Source organism: Meles meles, chromosome 18 (genome assembly GCF_922984935.1).
Source record: "Meles meles chromosome 18, mMelMel3.1 paternal haplotype, whole genome shotgun sequence".
Classification (NCBI taxonomy): Eukaryota; Metazoa; Chordata; class Mammalia; order Carnivora; family Mustelidae; genus Meles; species Meles meles.
Window position 1 is genome coordinate 50,410,135 of NC_060083.1, and position 20,489 is coordinate 50,430,623.

Below are 20,489 nucleotides of genomic sequence, written 5' to 3' on the forward strand. Positions count from 1 at the left end.
GATACTTCTGCAGTAAGTAATCCAAAGAGTATTTACGAATATTTAAAATACTAAGAATGTTTAATTAATATAAAAATGAACATATCACATACAAAAGTGCATATTCTGCTATAAAAATAGGGATTTTTCACCAACAAATCTCATAGGAAAATGGCACCTTATTAGGAAGTATAAACAGAGATATATATTATAACCAACCCACCAATATGTAAAACTCATTACAGTGATTATACATGTTACAAGGGGAAATGATATCCTACTTCCTTTAGAAATATAAATTTAAATAAGTATTAGTAATAAAAAGAGATTCATTTTCATTTTGAAAGTAAAACTGAAGGTTTCATATATAATTACACTGATTAAATATCACTTTCTAGCCAAGTAATTTTTTTACCCTCAGATTTTCCTTGCTCAGGATCATCATCCGCTGTTTTGTCATCACTGTCTTTTTCAAGGGACTGGTCTTCAAACTCCTCTCTACTTTTCTCAACATCTTTGGAGTTATTATTCTCAGTCTCGTTCTTGTCCTTTTCTACTTCTTCTGGGCTTTTAACAATATCAATATCTCCTTTTTTGGCTCTTATGGATTCCAAAATTTCTTCTGTAATAAAAAACAAAAAGTTTTGCTTCCATATATACCAAATATAAAAGTACTACAGATGCCACTTAAGAGTTTCAATATAAGTTATTAAAATTAAACATGTTAAAACATTAGAACTATGAAATAAGGATAAAGATTACCAATACAATGTCAATGCTTATAGAATCCAACCAATTTGGTTATCTTCATTTCTAGAAAATATATGGTAATTACAACTACTTTCTTTTTTTAAAAAAGAAAATCAGTCTAACCTTTGAAGCTGACATGATAGAGATTACTGTCATCTCTTCTACCATATGAGGAAAACTGCAAGCTGCACAGATCCACAGTGCAGGCAGTCTGGCACAGCGGTCAAAACCAAGGTACCCGTGACCCAGTGCACACCTGACTTGAACTAGCTGTTTAGGCTTACAGTCGCCAAGCTATCTAACCTTCAGTCTCTACTGCAAAATGAGAAAACAAAGTCCCATTTCTCTCTGAAGTCCCGTGACTGTTTTGAAAGTCAATAAATCCCTAAGGGCTCTAATCCTCTTTCAATTTGGGCAGAACGATATTACAGCATGATGTAGACCACAAGTATATTGGCATAGACTCTCAGGTATTAATGATATTCTTTGGATTATGATCCAATACTATCATTTTTTATTCTGTTCCTCAAGTTTGTTCCAGCTTTGGCCACTGGGAGCTGAGAGAGAGGCCTGTGTTCTCTGAACACACTTCAATCATTCAGTTGTTCATTCGTTCATTCATTTAGCATTTCCTTACTTTCTAGTACGACAAGACGCTACACGCTTACCTTGTATTTTCCCTGCCCCAACCCTAGAATCCATGATCTCTGTAAGGACTCTTGGTTCTTTTTCTTATTGGAGAATGATATTCAGAAGACATGATCTAGGCTCAGGTGTAATTGTTACTATTACAGTGTCACTATTTCCATACTCAGCCGGAAATGTTATGTATATGCATACTAAACAATGTATGTCATACATCTATATTTTTTCTCTATCTTCGTGCGGTGGTTTGAGTGGTCCATTCAAGCGTTGCCCTGTTGCTTCTTTGTAACTTCTAACAAGAGAAACCTTGTTCTCGTTATAATGTATCTATTTGTTTGGTCAACTCTAGTACACACAGTAATGTCAGAACTGTTAAACTGTACCCTCATGAGAAATAAATTTACCAACTAGAGTACAGTGTGAACAAGAAGAAACATTTTTAATGCCATGTAACATGGCATGTTTTTTTAAATTTTTGAATTTCCTTGTTTACATTTCCTTTGTTTAAATCTTCTGTACCTGCATTTTCATCCATGCTTCTCAAGTTGTAGGTATCTAGAATGTTTCCTAGGACTAAAAAAAAAACCTAAAAAGTCATCACTGGAAAACACTCATCTTTCTGGTAAAGGGATGACAGCTGAGCTGGCTGGAGTTAATTCCTCACACTCTGTCTCACCCTCCCTATTCCGAATTCCTGTAAGAACTCAGAGCCAATCAATATATGAACATCTAGGATAGGTACAGGACAATTTCATATGGAAGAAATTCCAACTGGCATGTTTTCTGTCCTCCTCATCATCCAAGTCTTCCCAGGATCCTTCTGACCTATCTCTTCATATCCCTTTACCTACCACTTTCAGTTCAATTCACCAAAGTTGTGGTTACTCTTGCTAATAAGTACACTAAACTTATCAATGGAAGTATCTCATTTTTTTTAAAGAACTTTTTATTTAGAAGTCTAGTTTCTAATCACTTGCTCTTCTTAGAGCCATATTACTTCTCTTTCAAACATAGCTCCACCCTGATTTTCAACTGCCAGCTCTTCTTATTCCTTTTTTCAAGGAATCTCTATGCCCAATGTGGGGCTTGAACTCATGACCTGAGATCAAGAGTCACCAGCTCTACCGACTGAGCCAGCCAGGTGCCCCCAACTGCTAGCTTTTCTTCACCTAACTAGTTTAAGTTCCTCCCAACTTTCCTAGTGCCATTTAATGAGAATAAAACATTAAAAACAAGACAAAACAAAACAAAAAACAACTACTACCAGGGTGAATGGGTGGCGCAGTCAGCCAGTTAAGCATCTGACTCTCGATTGCGGCTCAGGTCATGATCTCAGGGTCGTGAGATTAAGCCCTATGTGGGGTTCTGTGATGGGCATGGAACCTGCTTAAGATTCTCTCTCTCCCTCTTTCTTTGCCCCTCCCCTCCACTCTTTCTCTCTCGCTCTAAAATAAAATAAAAACCATCTCTACTTAGAAAAGTGTATTCCAAAAATAAACTTCCTTCAAAAACACCAAAATAATTATAAAATACAATTACCATAAAGGTATATGATAAAGCAAATATAGCAAACTATTTACAACTAAAAATATACAGTAAACTGTATAATCATGATGGACGTAAAGGTGTTTACTGTACCATTCTTTTGATCTTTCCATATATTTGAAAATTTTCATAAACTATTAGAAAAAAACAGAAAAGGAAAACTGAACTACCAAAGTAGAATTAAACTCTCCTAAAGTATACATATAAGTATATAAAAACCAATGGGCTTGGGGAGCCTGAGTGGCTCAGTGGGTTAAAGCCTCTGCCTTCGGCTCAGGTCATGATCCCAGGGTCCTGGATCGAGCCCCGCATCGGGCTCTCTGCTCAGCAGGGAGCCTGCCTCCCCCTCTCTCTCTGCCTGCCTCTCTGCCTACTTATGCTCTGTCATATAAATAAAATCTTTAAAAAAATAAAAAATAATAAAAACCAAAGGGCTAAACTTGAAAGGATTTATGCTATTTGCAAGGTTAAGAATGTCAAGTCATTAGAACACACTGCGATGCTGAAACTGATGTCATGATAATGCAAATTACTCCTGGCTATTTCAGAACCCAGTAGTTTCTGCTGTTTTCCTCTCATAAAATCCCAAGTTAAAAACACCACAAGAAATTATTCTAGATTTTTACCTGGCCTGGATGCTCCTAAATGGACTACCATAGCTCACATTTTGGTTCCCAGGGAGAACAATTAAACTTAACGGTGGCAGACCAGCATTTTAATGGGGAATTCTTCTGTCTGAATGTTTAATTCACTGCCAGTACACCCCCTTACAAAGCTGTTGAGAGGATTAAAGGCTTGTAAAACATCTAGTTGAACACCAAAGCAGGTGTACTCAAAAATGCCAGTTTTCAGGATGCTTGGGTGGCTCAGCTGGTTAAACTTCTACCTTCAGCTCAAGTCATGATCCCAAGGTCCTGGGATCAAGCTCTGCACCAGGCTCTTTGCTCAGTGGGGAGCACTGATTCTCCTTCTGCCTGCCACTCCCTATGCTTGTGCTCTCTTTCTCTCTGACAAAATCTTAAAAAAAAAAAAAAAAGTCAGTTTTCTCTCCTCTTCCCCATCAATTTTCAGTTCTTTTGAGTAAGAGTACCATGTTGGGTGAACCTTAGCAAAGAAGGAGAAGAAGAGAAAAGAAAAGTGTCACTTTTTGTCTAGATCTCCCCATGAAATAAATCCAAGCCGCAGTCACTCTTACTTAAATGAACTCCACACTGTAGTAAGAAGGTAACTACAGGATCAAGACAGTCCCACAGCACATAAACATTAGCCACCTTACTGTCTAAGAATATATTCTGGCCTAATGCTCAAAGCTTTCTCTGCTGTTCCTGATTACATAAAAAAGTTTAATTTTTAAAAGTACATTATATGCTGGGCGCCTGAGTGACTCAGTTGGTTGAGCACCTGACTCTAGGTTTCAGCTTCAGGTCATGATCTCAGAGTCGTGGGACTGAGCAAGCCCCCATCAGGCTCCACACTCAGTGGGGAGTCTGCTTGAGATTCTGTTTCTCCTTCTCCTTCTGCCTCTCTCTCCCCCTAAAAATAAACAAATCTTTAAAAAACAAAAATAAAGCAAAAAAATGCTCATTGTAGGAAATTTGAAAAATATAAATAGGATACCAATTATAATCCTACTATGCTAATTGTTTTTTGTTTTTTTTTTTTAATAAAAGCTGGTGTATTTACCACGTTGTTTATTTAGAGAAAGAGAATTTAAGTACGTCAAAGACCCAGTACTGTTCTGGCATGGTACCTTATGTAATTCTCCAAATCTCCAGTCTTCTACCACATGATAATCCAATTCTTCTATATTGGGCATTTCTAGTTTTTCACATTCCCCTGTATCAGACCACTAAACATTTTGATTACCAATTCCTACTTTGGTTTTGTTCTTTAGTTAAGATGATACTGGGGCGCATGGGTGCCTCAGTTGGTGGAGCATCTGACTTTGGCTCAGGTCATGACCTCAGGGTCCTGTGATGGATCCCCATGTCATACTCTGCACATCAGGCTCTGTGCTCAGAGGGAAGTCGACAGTCCCCTTCCCCTGCTCAAGTGTACCTCCTGGTCTCTCTCTCATAAGTAAATAAATCTTGAAAAAAAAAAAAAAGATGATACCATCTCTACAATTTTGTACACAGGCAAGCTCACTCTAGAAAATATTTCTAATTCAACATGCTCGATAAAAACATACATAATACTGTTTTTTAGGGGACTGGACATAGTTCATTATTATTGTACTAAAAGCTAAGGATGCAAGAAAGTAAAAATGGATTTGTCAATTTTAATGCCATGATTCATGAAAGAAAACCAAAAGGAAAGTAACCTGTCTAAAATTAATAAACTTCCTATTATCTGACCTATACCATGGAGAAAAAGAAATCAAAAGGGGATACAAACTCCCCCCAAAATTCTAATAACTAAAATTATCTGATAAAAAAGTTACCTATTTTTCTAAACAGATCTAATAGAAAAATACTTCCAACGATCAGATTTGAAGAAACACAATCCTTGGTAATTAGTCTGCTAGTTTCTGAAGATGAAGTGCATGTGTATGCAACAGCGTTTATACAGGACAGTATGACTATCATCCACAAGAAAAGACAGGTGAATTCAAGTGACTACTGATGCAGAGTATGTGAGAACAAGCTGGGAAATAGCTTAACTCAATATATTTATTAAGTATAGACATTCTATTTTAAGCAAAAGGGAGAATGGGGAAATTTTTTCAGTAAATGGAGACTCGAGAACATTAAAAGGATTTTACATATAGCAGATAATGTATATAGAAAAGCAAAACCAGGCAGTTAAAGTGTACTTTCAGAGTCTTACCTAATCATTTTACCCAAGATTTAAAGAAAACACAGGTGATACTTATTAAACACAAAAAAGTGGGGAAAAGAGGTGAAACTGGAGATTACAAAGGAAGTTCACTTTTCATTCTACACATTATTGTACTATTTAAACTTTCTTTAAAAAATCATATTTATTCTGTTACACTGAAAAGAAATTAAATTTTTTAAAATCGTATTTATTTATTATCTTTTTTATAAAGCAAAAAGTTAAGCAACAAAGTAAATCAGGTACTACTGAAATATAATCCAAAGTATAAAATAGATATCCATGAGTCCACACTGATATAAATAAATAAACTAGGAGAAGAGACAAATCTCCTAAGCAGAAAAGTCCCAAATAATTTGTGTAGATAGCTGCTACCCCGGAGTGGAGCCTAAACCCTTCCCACCTGAGTGCAGGCGGTGCACAGTGACTTTCTTCCGAAAAGCACAACACAGGTAGGAGCAGTAATCTTACAGGGCAGAAACCCAACAAATGCCACCTGAACCAGATGAACATCATCAGTGACAAGTCATGTGATGGCATGTAGTACTGATAGGAGGAGAGTGATGTGGTCTTCCGTCCAGAATCCGTATCTCAGTTCTGAGAAGAACATGAGACAAATCCATTTGAGGGCCCTCTATTAAATATCTGACCAGTACTCCTCAAAACCGTCAAAGTCATCAAAAATATGAAGTCTGGGGCGCCTGGGTGGCTCAGTGGGTTAAAGCCTCTGCCTTCGGCTCAGGTCATGATCCCAGGGTCCTGGGATTGAGCCCCGCATCAGGCTCTCTGCTCAGCAGGGAGCCTGCTTCCCTTCCTCTCTCTCTGGCTGTCTCTCTGCCTACCTGTGATCTCTGTCTGTCAAATAAATAAATAAAATCTCTAAAAAAAAAATATGAAAAGTCTGAGAAAATGTGACAGTCTAGAGGAACCTAAACAGACATAAGTAAACACAGTGTGGTAGCCTGGATGGGATCGAGACAGAAAAAGGTAACCAGGAAAAATAAGAAAATCAGAATGAAGTATAAATTAAGGTATCATAATGTATCAATATAGGTTCACTACTTATGACAAATGTGCCGCACCAACGTAAGATGCTAATAATAGGGGAAACCTGGTGCAGGGAATCTGGAACCCTCTGTATTACCTCAGCAACCTTTCTGTAACTATAAAACTATTCTAAAATTTAAATTTTACTTAAAAAAAAAAGCAAAGACTATCTTTTAAAAGAATACTCTTTCTCATAATTAAAAGTAGGATTCACGGGGAGCCTGGGTCGCCCAGTAAGTTGAGCATCTGCCTTTGGCTCGGGTCACAATCCCGGAGTTCCCAGATTGAGCCCTGAGTCTGGATCCCTGCTCAGTGGGGAGCCTACTTCTCCCTCGCTGCTCCTCACCCCACCCGTGCTTTCTTTCTCTCTCTCACTCTGCCTCTCCAATAAATAAAATATTTACATAAATAAATAAATAAATAAATAAATAGAAGTAGGATTCTCAATAAGATACCCGAATTAAAGAAAAAAAAAAAAAACAACAAAAAACAATTTAGTAATGACCAAGGCAACATACTAAAGGCTAAAATGCATAAAATCCCCTAATTTATGTTGGGATGAACAAGATTCCTTAGGAAAAAGAAAACAGAGAACTAAGGTGCCTGGGTGGCTCAGTCAGTTAAATGGCTGCCTTCGCTCAGGTCTTCATCCCAGGGTTCTGGGATCGAGCCTCATACTGGGTTCCCTGCTTAGTGGGGGGGGGGCGGTGGGGGGTGGTCTGCTTCTCCCTGTCCCTCTGCTCCCCTGCTTGCGTTTTCTTGCTCACTCTCTCAAATAAATAAAATCTTTAAAAAGAAAAAACACATAGAATTAAAGTATATATAACTTGAAATTATTAACGTTTCAAGTTTTACAGTGATTTCATAGCAAGAGTTAATCCTAAATTTAGTAACAAGCAAATTGAGAAAATTTCCCTCTCACCATTAGCTGCCGCCAGAAAGGATTTGTTACTGCCCCGAGCCTTGTTGGTCAAGTCTTCAGTTATGTCCATGTGCCGGTGGATTTCTTCCCGCATTTCTTCCAGAATTTTGCAAAGTTCTGCTTCCCAGTAATCTTTATCTAGACAGTCAATTAATTCTGCAAGTTGGACCTTTGTGCTGTAGTACCAAATTTTCTTCTCATTCTCATTTTCTGTATCTTCTTCTCTGTTTAAAAGAAGTACAAAAACACTCTCTGTGTTAGACATAACGGCACTGATCTGACAACTGCCATCTATCCAGTGAAGGTTAAAATATGTAACACAAAGTCTGCCCACTAAAGCTCAGTATATTTGCGTACAAGAAATCCCCTCAAGTCTCATTCAAACTCAAGTTACTTTTACTTTAATTGAGCAAGCTCTAGTTATTTTGATTTCCTAGCCCACAGTAGCTTAAGATAAAATAATCTGTGAGAAATAGTGGCGAGAGAGGATGGAGCGCCTGGGTCGCTCAGTCGGTTGAACATCCAACTCTTGATTTCATCTCAGGTCATGATCTCAGGGTCATGAGATGGAGCCCCACATTGGGTTCAGTGCTCAGTATGGAGTCTGCTTGGGATATGGTCTCTTTCCCTCTCTCTCTCTGCCCCTCCCCGCTCGTTCTCACAAAATAAAAATAAAAATTAAATAAAACCTTTAAAGAACAAAAATAGGGGAAAGAGAGGAATTAGCATAGCAGCAAAGGAAGAATATCTATGGGTGGTTCAGTGAGTTCGGCAGTCAATTCTTGATTTCAGCTCAGGATATGATCTCAGGGTCCTGGGACTGAGGCTTGTGTCAGGCTCCTTGCCCACTGGGGAGTTTGATGAAAGATTCTCTCTCCCCTCTCCCTTTGCTACTCCCCCCACTCACGCGTGCTCTCCCTCTAAAATAAATAAATAAATCTTGAAAAAAGAAAGAAAGAGGGGCCCCTGGGTGGCACAGTGGGTTAAGCCTCTGCCTTCGGCTCAGGTCATTGTCTCAGGGTCCTGGAATCGAGCCCCGCATTGGGCTCTCTGCTCAGCAGGGAGCCTGCTCCCCTCCCCCTGCCCTCTGCCTGCCTCTCTGCCTACTTATAATCTTTTTCTCTCTGTGTCAAATAAAGAAAATCTTGAAAGAAAGAAAGAAAAGAAAGGTAGGTAAATAGATATGTAGAAACACACAGAAACAGGACCTCACACTGCAGAGTGTGTAAGTACTTGCTGGAAGACAGTCTTGTTTATACGTCAGTTGACTCTGAGATCATCACTGAACCACATGAATGGAATCTGAACCAGAAATATTTAAGTTCTGGTCAGTGCATGGCAGGAACAGAGCAGGCTGACATTACAATCCAGTTTAGAACATTTCCATCAACATGATATACATGCTCTGCTAAATTCTGGTCCTTGAAGGAGTCAACTCTGTGAGTGATAATGTCTCCTCTCTCTTCCTTTCTTATGGACAAAGTTCAAATTGGAGAGAAGAGCAACTTCCTGTCCTGCTTGCATCTCTCCAAAGGTCCCAATCACTTGTAATGTAGCTGTAGATGTCAACTAAAAACACAAGGTAAAAGCATGGCTAGGACTGGACTTTCAGAAATACGTGTGACAGTATTTCTTCTCACATTCAAAAGGAATTCAGGAGCATGTGTGAGTTACCTGATGAGAGAGTCTAACTTTCCTGTCTATTCAACAGCAAACCCACAGAACTGAAAGAACTGGGCTTTAAGAAAGATCTGGTTTCAGGGGCTCCTGGGTGGCTCCAGTCTTTAAGTGTCTGCCTCCCACTCAGGTCCCAGAACCCTGGGATGGAGCTCTGCAACAGGCTCGCTCAGCGGGAAGCCTGCTTCTCCCTTTGCCATTCCCCGGGGTCTCTCTCTGTCAAATAAATAAAATCTAAAAAAAAATAAAAATAAAAAATAAAATAAAATCAGAAAGAAAGAGAAAGGAAAAAAAAAAAGAAAGAGAAAGGAAAGAAAAAAGAAAAGAAAAGAAAAAGAAAAATCTGGCTTTAAAATACTCAGGCATTTATAAGATATGCAAATATGGACAAGACACAACTCTCTGGGTTTCTGAGACATTTTATTTACCTTGTTGATAAAATGGGGATAATGGTAACTCTTTCAGGGCCACTGTAAGAGTTAAAGGTATTATAATAAGGCACAGATTGGGGGTGCCTGGGTGGCTCAGTGGGTTAAGCCGCTGCCTTCGGCTCAGGTCATGATCTCAGGGTCCTGGGATCGAGCCCACATCGGGCTCTCTGCTCGGCGGCGAGCCTGCTTCCCTCTCTCTCTCTCTGCCTGCCTTTCTGTCTACTTGTGGTCTCTCTCTCTCTGTCAAATAAATAAATAAATAAATAAATAAAATCTTTAAAAAAAAAAAATAAGGCACAGATTGTAAAAAAATAAAATAAGGCATAGATTGTAGCACCCAGGCACATTGTTAGTAATCAATAAAAATAAAATATTGTTACTATTATGGTAGTAAGTAAATAAAAATTGAGTAGAATTCCAGGAATGAGTCACTCAGTAATTCTGAAGAAAGGAGAGACATATTAAGTCATGGATAAATAAATGGATATCAAAACTATCAAAAATGAAAAAAAAAGGATTAATGAATGTTATCTCACTTTGCTTTTTAAAAAATTTTTTTTTTATTTAAGTAATCTCTACCCCCGAGGTGGGGCTCAAACTCAATCTCAAGATCAAGAGTCGCATGCACTCCCAAGGTAGCCCCTCATTTTCTGCTTTCAAATCAGCATCTGCTGACATATGAAATTAGCATATTGTTCTGTTAGAAGCTTTCTTAAAAAACTGCTGAAAATCATTTTTTTTAATCTGCTTTCAATTTCTCTCTATAATTGGTATTTCTGACTTCTTATGACTGAGTGATGACAGAAGTCTTATTCCAACTTACAGTGTTAAAGATGTGAGAGTCCTCTAATCAAAAAGACTAATAAAATACTTTTAAAAGGCAATACTGCATCAAAAATGTAATTAAGTGACGATATCAGATCAGAAAGTACTTAAGTGAGCTTTGACTGAGTGTAAGAGTTACAGGACAGCCTGGTTATTTTCTAAAAAATTAATCTTAAGGATTCACTTGTTATAAAGATGTTGAATTCTTTCTTTTACTACTTCCTTTTTCTTTTTCACTCAGGAAAATCTACCAAATTTCAATGAAATAAGAAAAACATTCTTGGTAGAAAACATAACTTACAAATATAAGATTTCAACATGAAAATGAGATGGTATGGGAACGAACTTTAACTAAATGGACATTCTATCTTCTCAAGTAACTCATATACTATTGAAAGGGTTCCTAACATACCTGATTTAATCCATACCGTCACTTGCATAATTTCTATCTAAACAGAGAATACGGGTGCCTAGGTGGTTCAGTGGGTTAAGTCTCTGCCTTTGGCTCGGGGCGTGGTCTCGGGGTCCTGGGATCGAGGCCCACATCAGGCTCTCTGCTTTGCAGAGAGCCTGCTTCTCCCTCTCTCTCTGCCTGCTTGTGATCTCTCTCTCTGTCAAATAAATAAAATATTTTAAAAAAATAAAGAATACTTAATTTCAATTTTTTTTTTTAAAGATTTTATTTATTTACTTGAGAGAGAGGGAGAGAGTGAGCAACTGAGAGAGCACAAGCCAGGGGGGTGAAGCAAAGGGAAAAGCGAATACCCTGCCTAGCAGGGAACCATGACCTAAGCCAAAGTCAGATGCCCAACCAACTGAGCCACCCAGGCACGCCTTAATTTCAATTTTAATCTTAATTTTCATCTTAAAAGAGAACTCACTACTTCATATAGAAGAAAGCTCTTCCTTCCCCCCCCCCCTTTTTTTTAAAGGTCATGAGGCATGAACTTCCAACCCTGAGGTCAAGACCTGAGATGAGATCAAGAGTCAGACTCTTAACCTACTGAGCCGCCCAGGCACCCCAGAAAGTTCTTCCTTTTAATGAGATAACACAAACCTAGTGTTTCTATCAATTAGTCCTGATTCTGCCTGCTGGAGTTATGTGAAATAAACTTAACACCTCCTCCACACACAATCCTTCAAATTGTTCACAACATCTACAATTTTACTCTCTCTTTTCAGGCCAAACATGCTCAAATACTTTAATCATTTCTTTATAGCACATTTTCCAGTCTTCACAAATCTGGTATTCTTCACCTCAATGTCCCTCTGTACGTGTGGTACCCGAAAACTATTTTTGATTCTGTTCAACGGTCATATACAACATTGACAATTTTTTGCTTCTTAAAGCTGTAGAAGGATAAATTTGTTAAAAGCATAAAGTAACAAAACAGAGTGAACAACTGCTAATGTTTTCAAAGAAAAGCTTTTTTTTTTTCTTTTTTTTTTTTTTAAATAACATCTGTACCCAATATGGGGTTCAAAGGAGTCTCATGCTCTAATGACTGAGCCAGTCAGGTACCCCATGAAAAGCTGTCCCAATCCTTATGGACTTAGGCACATTAACGTAGTTTATATAATCAAAATTATTTGTTCTAATCATAAAAGTGACAAAAGCTGGGTGCCTGGGTGCCTCAGTGGTTTAGGCCACTGCCTTCAGCTTAGGTCATGATCTCAGGAGCTCAGGTCATGATCTCAGGGTCCTGGGATCGAGTCCTGCATCGGGCTCTTTGCTCAGCAGGGAGCCTGTTTCCCTCTCACTCTCTCTGCCTGCCTCTCTGCCTACTTGGGATCTCTCTCTGTCAAATAAATAAATAAAATCTTTAACCAAAAAAAAGTGACAAAAGCTTTCCTATACAAATATACATTGATTTGTACATATATATATTTGGTTTGGGGTTAGAATGTGGTTTCTGTAGAAGCTCTGTTCCTACAGTGCCTACAATGTTCCTTCTGTACACCCAAACTGGCCTGGCTTTCAGAAAGACACTAACCAGCTCAAAGGAGCTCACAGATGGCAGGAGAAGACAGGTTGGAATGAAAACGTTTGCCAAAAATATAACTAACAGCAAACATAAATATTAAAGGTCTCCATTTTAAAGTTTGTTTGGCTTTTACTCATGCAAGATAAGTAGGAAGTTAATGACTAACAGTAAGTTTCAAGTTTCGTTTAAAAAAAAAAAAAAAAACATAGAAACTTAAGAGTAAGGAACACTAGCAGTGGGTTGAATAGTATCCCTCCCAAATTCATGTCCACCTGAACCTCAGAATGTGACCTTATTTGGAAAAAGGGTCTTTGAAATGTAACTAACTAAAGATCTTAAAATGAAATCTGGTATCTTTGGGAAGCCTAGGTGGTTCAGCCAATTAAGCATTGGACTCAATTTCAGTTTGGGTCATGATCTCAGTCAGGGTCATGAGATCGAGCCCCGCTGAGTCTGCATGAGATTCTCTCTCTCTCCCTCTCCCTCTGCCCTTCTCCCTTCTTGGGCATACACACTCTCTCTAAAATAAATCCTTAAAAAAAAAAACAAACAACAGAAAACAAAAAACAGAGGGGACAACTGGGTGGCTCAGTCAGTTAGGCATTCAACTCCTCATTTTGGCTCACATCATGATCTCAGGGTCATGAGATAGAGGCCTATGTGGGGCTCTGTACTAAACAAGGAGTCTGCTTGGGATTCTCTCTCCCTCTCCCTGTACCTCCCTATTCTTCTCTCTCTCTCTCTCTCAAATAAATAAATAAAAAATACAAGAAAAATAAATAAATCCTGAGCACCTGGGTGGCTCAGTCAGTTAAGCCTCTGCCTTCAGTTCTGGTCATGGTCTCAGGATCCTGGGATTGAGCCCCACGTTGGGCTCTCTGCTTGGTGGGGAGTCTGCTTCTCCTTCTCCCGCTCTGTGAGTCTGAACATGTGCTCTCTCTCTCAAATAAGTAAATAAAATCTTTTTTAAAAAGAAAGAAAATCCTTAAAAAAAAAAAAAAAAGAAAGAAATCAGGTATCCTTGTAAGTGGAAGAGAGGACACAGAGAAACACACAGGAAAGGTGCCGTGAAGGTGCAGGCAGAGATTCATGTGATCCATCTGTCTACAAGCCAAGAAATGTCAAGGATAGCCAGCGACCACTAGAGCTTGGAACAGTCTCCCTGAGAGTATCCAGAAAGAATCAATCCTGCTGACACTGAGGTTTTAAACTTCTGGCCTTCAAAACTGAGAGAGAACAAATTCCTATTGTTTTTAAAGTGACTCCGTTTACGGTAGTTTGTTACGGCAGCCCTAGGAAACTCAGATTCGGGTGTCAGGGAAATGGGAGTGCTGTTCTAACAAGTACCTAAGAATGTGAAAGTGGCTTTCGAACCGGGTGATGGGAAGAGGCTGGAAGAATCTGGAGGTACCGAAAAGAAAGGGCTCAGACCGCCTCAAAGAGACAGAGGTAGGCAGAGATTGGAATTATGCTGCTAAGAAGCTGAGAAACATTTGGGCCACTAGAAGCTGGAAAAGACAAGAGCGGATTCTTTCCTAGAACCTCCAGAAGGAACATGGCCCCACTGATGCCTTGATTTTAGATTTCTAGCCTCCATAACTATGAGGGAGTAAGTTTCTACCACATTGTCCGTGGTCCTTTGTTACTGCAGCCACAAGAAACTAATGCAGGTATCGATTTAGCAATGAAAGCAACAGCCAAGTTGGGCAGCCTGAGTGGGTTAGAACCATACATTCTGGAGCCAGAATCCCTGGGACTGAATCCTGACTCTGCTGCTTACTATTAATTGTGTGGTGCTGAATAAATTATTTAACCTCTCTATGCCTCAACTTCTCCATCTGAATAATGGGGTTACACTACTTATATCAAAATGCTGTTGTGAGGATTAGGTAAATCCAAATACTTAAAGCACTTAAAACCCTGGCGGCACCTACGCCTATGGGATGCAATACACAGAGTTGCTATTATTTTCCTCATCTTATGAAGTATGTGATAATCTACCTTAAAACAAATAATTACAGGGCACCTGGGTGGCTCAGTCGGTTAAGTGTCTGCCTTGCCTCGGGTCCTGATCCCAGAGTCCTGGGATGGACCACACATCAGGTTCCCTGCTCAGCAGGGAGTCAGTCTACTTCTCCCTCTGGCCCTCCCCCTGCCTCTCCCCCTATCTCCTCTCCCCCTCCTCGTGTGCACTCTCTCTCACTCTCACACAAAAATAAACTCTTAAAAATAACAATAATAGGGCGCCTGGGTGGCTCAGTGGATTAGGCCTCTGCCTTCGGCTCGGGTCATGATCTCAGGGTCCTGGGATCGAGTCCCGCATTGGGCTCTCTGCTCAGCAGGGAGCCTGCTTCCCCTCTCTCTCTGCCTGTCTCTCTGCCTACTTGTGATCTCTCTCTGTCAAATAAATAAATAAAATCTTTAAAAAAAAATAACAATAATAATTACAAGTGGGATGGGGGTTTTTGTTTTGTTTTTTTGTTTTTTTAAAAACGGAGAAGTCTTTTAGGGTGCAAGAGGGAAAGAGATTCAGAGAGAGAAAGCCCTAGGAAATGGCATACATGGGCCAGGATGTGAAGGATAAGTGAGCCAAAAAAAGTTGAATGTTTTAGTTTGGTTTTTACTTATTGTGTTTTGAGTGGTGGAAAGCAAAAGAATTAAATGTACATACAGAATTAGGGAACTGTGAACTTTCTGTTAACAGCAAATCGAAGTAACTAAAAGGTTTTTCAACTTGAGGGAAAAAGAAACCTGATCAAAACTGCTCCTTTAAAATATCACCCAGAGGTGCCTGGGTGGCTCAGTCAGTTAAGCATCTGCCTTCAGCTCAAGTCATGATCCCAGGGTCCTGGGATCAAGGCCCGCAACAGGCTCTGCTCTCAGTGGGTTGTCTGCTTCTCCTTTTCACCTCCCCCTACCCTGCTCATGCTTGAGCACACTCTCCTCTCTCTCTCATAAATAAATAAAATCTTAAAAAATAAAATAAAATAAATCATCCAGCTATGAAAAAGAGACTAGAACTGGGGAATGGGGAGTTACATATAGACCAGTTTGGAGGTCTATATGTAATCGAGATCATGTTGGCTTGTATTACAGCAAGGATAGTGAGAATGGAGAAAATCAGATTCAACAGTTAAGAGGCAATAAAAAGATGGGGCGCCTGGGTGGCTCAGTAGGTTAAGCATCGGCCTTCCGCCCAGGTCATGATATCGGTGTCCTGGGATAGAGTTCCTAGTCAGGCTCCCTGCTCAGCAGGAAGTCTGCATCTCCCTCTCCCTCTGCAGTTACCCCTGCTTGCACTCTCTCACTTTTTCTAATAAATAAACAAATCTTAAAAAAAAAAAAAAGAGGTAATGAAAAGGTATAACAAACAATACTGGACGAAAGCCTATCCCCGAGTTTCTTGCTTGAACAGCTGGTACAATGGTGGTCCCATCTACCATGACGAGATCCATGGATGAAAGGTAGGTAAGGGGTGGAAGTGACGAGTTCAGTTTTGGACAAGTTGTATTTGAGGTGGCTGCTCTGTGAACATGTCCGGAGACTTGGAATATACAGAACTGGACATGGGCAGAAGGCTTACGGATATAGGTTTGATGGCAACTAAGCCAGCAAGTAAATAGGTGGCTTACAGCTAGAATGGGGAGGTACAGGTGCAAAGCAGCATTGGTTTAAGAGTATAATTTAGTCTATTTGAAAAATGAAAAAAAAAAAAGTTTTTAAGTTTATTTACTTATTTAAGTAATCTCTACCCCCAATGTGGGGCTCAAACCCACGACCCTGAGATCAAGAGTCACATGTGATTCGACTGAGCCAGCCAGGTGCCCCCCTTCAAAACAGCTTTAGTGTTGTGTTCAAGATAATTTTATCCAGAATGAATAGTGACAAGAAAAGGTGCTAATCTAATCTGGCAATTCCTGTTTTACTAATAGTCCCAATTTTAGAGCAAAGGATAGGATGGATGCCATAATTAAGAAAGACTGGCCTTCTAAGGTGCCTGGGTGGCCCAGTCGGTTAAGCATCTGCCTTCAGCTCACGCCATGATCTCAGAGTCCTGGGATGGAGCCCTACATGGGGCTCTCTGCTCAACAGGGAACCTGCTTCTCCCTCTGTGCTCCATCTCTCAAATAAATAAATAAAATCTTTAAAAAAAGAAAAAGGAAAGATTGGCCTTTTTATATATATTGGGTTAAAAGTGATCTCTAAGTTGATTGCTCAGCGTTTTGGTTCCTTAGGTAGATTCATGTAAGAACCCTTCTTTTATTATATGCTTCACTAACCTATACAAATAACATATTTTTAAATGAGTATTAAACAAATAAAAGCAGTAGCAGAAAAACTTAGTTTGTATAAACTACTAGCAATGCAACTGAGAACTGTTCACTACTGGAGCACGTGGGTGGCGTGGCTGGTTGAGCGTCCAACTCTTGGTTTCAGCTCAGGTTGTGATCTCAGGGCTGGGAGATCAAGCCCTGAGTTGGGCTCCGTGCTCAGCAGAGTCTGCATGAGTTTCTCTCTCCCTTTCCCTCTGCCCCTCCCACCACACATGCATGTGGGAAACATGCTCTACGCTCTCTCAAATAAATCAATCAATCCTCATAAAAATATTGTTCACACTACACACTTTATTTTTGGGTATGCCCCCCTCGGGGAATAGGTCTGTTGACTCATCATTTTAAGCTTCCAGGGAGAGGATACAGCAAATCTCCATCCAGTCAACTGAACAATTTACATGACTTCAAGTTTCACCGGGAGTCCACATATAATCTACCACAAGAGGGCATCAAACTGAAATTGTTTTAATCTAACTTTTTTTTTTTAAGATTTTATTTATTTATTTGACAGAGATGACAAGTAGGCAGAGAGGCAGGCAGAGAGAGAGAGAGAGAGAGAGGAGGAAGCAGGTTCCCTGCCGAGCAGAGAGCCCGAGGCGGGGCTCGATCCCAGGACCCTGGGATCATGACCTGATCTGAAGGCAGAGGCTTTAACCCACTGAGCTACCCAGGCGCCTCCTGAGTGTTGTTTTAAATACTAATACTGATTTATCAGGGAACAGAACTTCTTTGGAATGCCACTTACATTTTCAAAAAATGCCTCTGTCTCAAATTTTTAAAGGTCTCAGAAATACCCAGCCCAGGTAGAGCAAAAGTCACTACACTATCTCCACCCACACATTATCTCCACCCACCCCCAACCACAGTCCTAAGCACTGATTTTAACAACCAAAACAATGTAAGTTGCAGACATCTCAAGAGGATGCCTTGGAAATTACACAATAGTATACAATTAATTAAATGAAAATATTCTAATAGGTTCTGAGAAAAAATTCCAGGTCCCACTTACTTGGGCAAGCCCTAGAGCAAGTTATTTAACCTGTATGAGCTTTAGTCTCTTCATCTATAAATGCAGACAAAAATAATACCCACATTACCGGGTTGTTGCAAGGATTAATGAAAAACTATATATATAATGCTTAGAACACTATGAGGCACATATTAGTACTCAATAAATGTTTCTGGCTATTCACTACTAGTTCAGCACCTACTGGTTCCACCTTTGGGTCCCTAAAACCCTAGGTCTAGACCTTGCAATTATTTGTAATAAATCTTATCAATGTCAAGGCCAATCAATATTTGAACAAAGCTGGGGGACCTGGGTGGCTCAGAGGGTTAAGCCTCTGCCTTCAGCTCAGGTCATGATCTCAGGGTTCTGGGATCAAGCCCCGCACTGAGCTCTCTGCTTGGCAGGGAGCCTGTTTCCCCCTCTCTCTGCCTTCCTGCTTGTGATCTCTCTCTCTCTCTCTCTCTCTCTCTCTGTCTCTCTCTGTCAAATAAATAAATAAAATCTTTAAAAAAAATTTTTTTTTTGTACAAAGAACCTTTCGCATGTCTCTGGCCCAAAAGGGCAGGACAGAGAAGGAAGTGAGAAGCAGGGAGAATGAACATCCAAGAGGATGAGGGAGGGCAGGATAGGGAAGGGAAGTATAAGGAGGGAAAATAGGACAACAGAATACATTTCACTTACTTCCTAATTTGTTCAAAGAGATTCCAAGGACTCTGAGGCCTTTTGAGAGGGCATTTGAGACAGAGTCTGAACATAGCCTGTTGAGGCATTTGAGACAGAGTCTGAACATGGCCTGTTAACTACTTAATGTCTATAGAAAAGGACATGCACTAGGCTCCCTAATGGGCAGTGTCACTGACTTTTTACTTAAAATGAAATATAGCATTAAACTTCAACCCAAAACATGGTTATAGTGATCTCACCAGCAGTAATGACCTTGCCAACAAAAAGCTTCCATGCTACTACCTCCACAGCAAGAGGTCAAAAAGATGGTACAATAACCAACATGACCAGGTATGTGGGAGATAAGGGGAGCAAGACAAAAATATATACATATTTTAAAAAATCATTAATCCAAATCAAAAGATGCAAAATAAGGGTGCCTGGGTGGCTCAGTGTGTTAGAGCCTCTGCCTTCTGCTCGGGTCATGATCTCAGGTCCTGGGATCAAGCCCCGCATCGGGCTCTCTGCTCGGCAGGGAGCCTGCTTCCCCCTCTCTCTCAGTCTGCCTTTCTGCCTGCTTGTGATCTCTCTCTCTCTGTTAAATAAATAAATAAAATCTTTTAAAAAAAAAAAGATGCAAAATATACATTTTAAAACTTCATATACTTTTTCTCTTACCAGTCTTCAATTAAGATAATTAAGAATTAATTAAGACAATTAAGAATTAAGGTAATAGACTAAATCCAAACATCTCATTTTATTCCCTCTTGAAACGCTTAGAACTGCTAAAGAAATATTTGCTAAAACAGGATATTTGCTAAAAAGGATAGAGAAAATAGCAGAGACAACAAACAAAATTTGGAAGCGGGAGAAAGCAAATGAATGAATGATAACTGCCGTTAGCAGAGCCAAGAAAGCCCAAGCCCAAACCAAAAGGGTGATACTGAGAACCAATAATCACAATCCCCCAAAGACACTGAAAATGGAAAAGGGAGCATCTACAGCAAAGAACTGCTTGAAAGCTGCCTAACGAGCAGATCCCTAGACCATCTATATCCATCCTCTTCAGCCACTACATGCTTAGTCTCTAAAGGAGGGAACACTGAAGTTCTCTGGACTAGGGCTTACCAGTTCTCTGCTTAGGTGTGAACAAAGGTACTAACTGTAGAGAAAATCAAACACTGAGGGACTACACCAGTCAGATCCTCATGCTCCAGGCAGGACGCCAGAAAGGCCTCTCTGGGCCATCTGTCCAGTTCAAAAGGATTAAAAACAGTGAGTGCATCAGTGATGCCCAATAAAATAGATTAAGGAAATCACCCAGTGGTTAAGCTCAAAATTGGTAAGGCCTACCCCCTTGCTCAGAGCCTCCAATCAGCTGTATAACCCCACAATGTTAATTAGGGTTAGAAAATTAAGAATTGGGGCGCCTGGGTGGCTCAGTGGATTAAGCCGCTGCCTTCGGCTCAGGTCATGATCTCAGGGTCCTGGGATCGAGCCCCGCATCGGGCGCTCTGCTCAGCAGGGAGCCTGCTTCCTCCTCTCTCTCTGCCTGCCTCTCTGCCTACTTGTGATCTCTCTCTCTGTCAAATGAATAAATAAAATCTTTAAAAAAAAAAAAAAAAGAAAATTAAGAATTAATAATCTGAGGATGGAAGAGACCAAAACAAATCCCAGGAAGAAGCAACTGAGAAGAAAGAGAGACTATGCACAGAGGGGGGAAAAACACACACACTCATACATACAAAAGTATCATTAATATCCTCAGAAAGAGAAAAAATCATTCTATCTATGAAACAAAAATAAAATTTTATTACCTTTTTAAAGGAAAAAGATTCT

The 20,489-nt window shown here is 39.8% G+C and overlaps 1 protein-coding gene across 12 annotated transcripts in view; it reads right to left on the reverse strand.

Moving 5' to 3' along the window:
* Positions 1–20,489, reverse strand: part of BPTF (bromodomain PHD finger transcription factor) — a 159,568-nt gene that overhangs the window by 92,280 nt on the left and 46,799 nt on the right. For all 12 annotated transcript variants that reach the window (XM_045984104.1, XM_045984109.1, XM_045984107.1 and 9 more), the window contains exons 3-4: positions 7,727–7,950; positions 395–601 (exon numbers count right to left, since the gene is read on the reverse strand). In XM_045984104.1, coding sequence (XP_045840060.1) covers positions 395–601; positions 7,727–7,950 — 431 coding nt within the window. The remainder of the gene's footprint in view (positions 1–394; positions 602–7,726; positions 7,951–20,489) is intronic.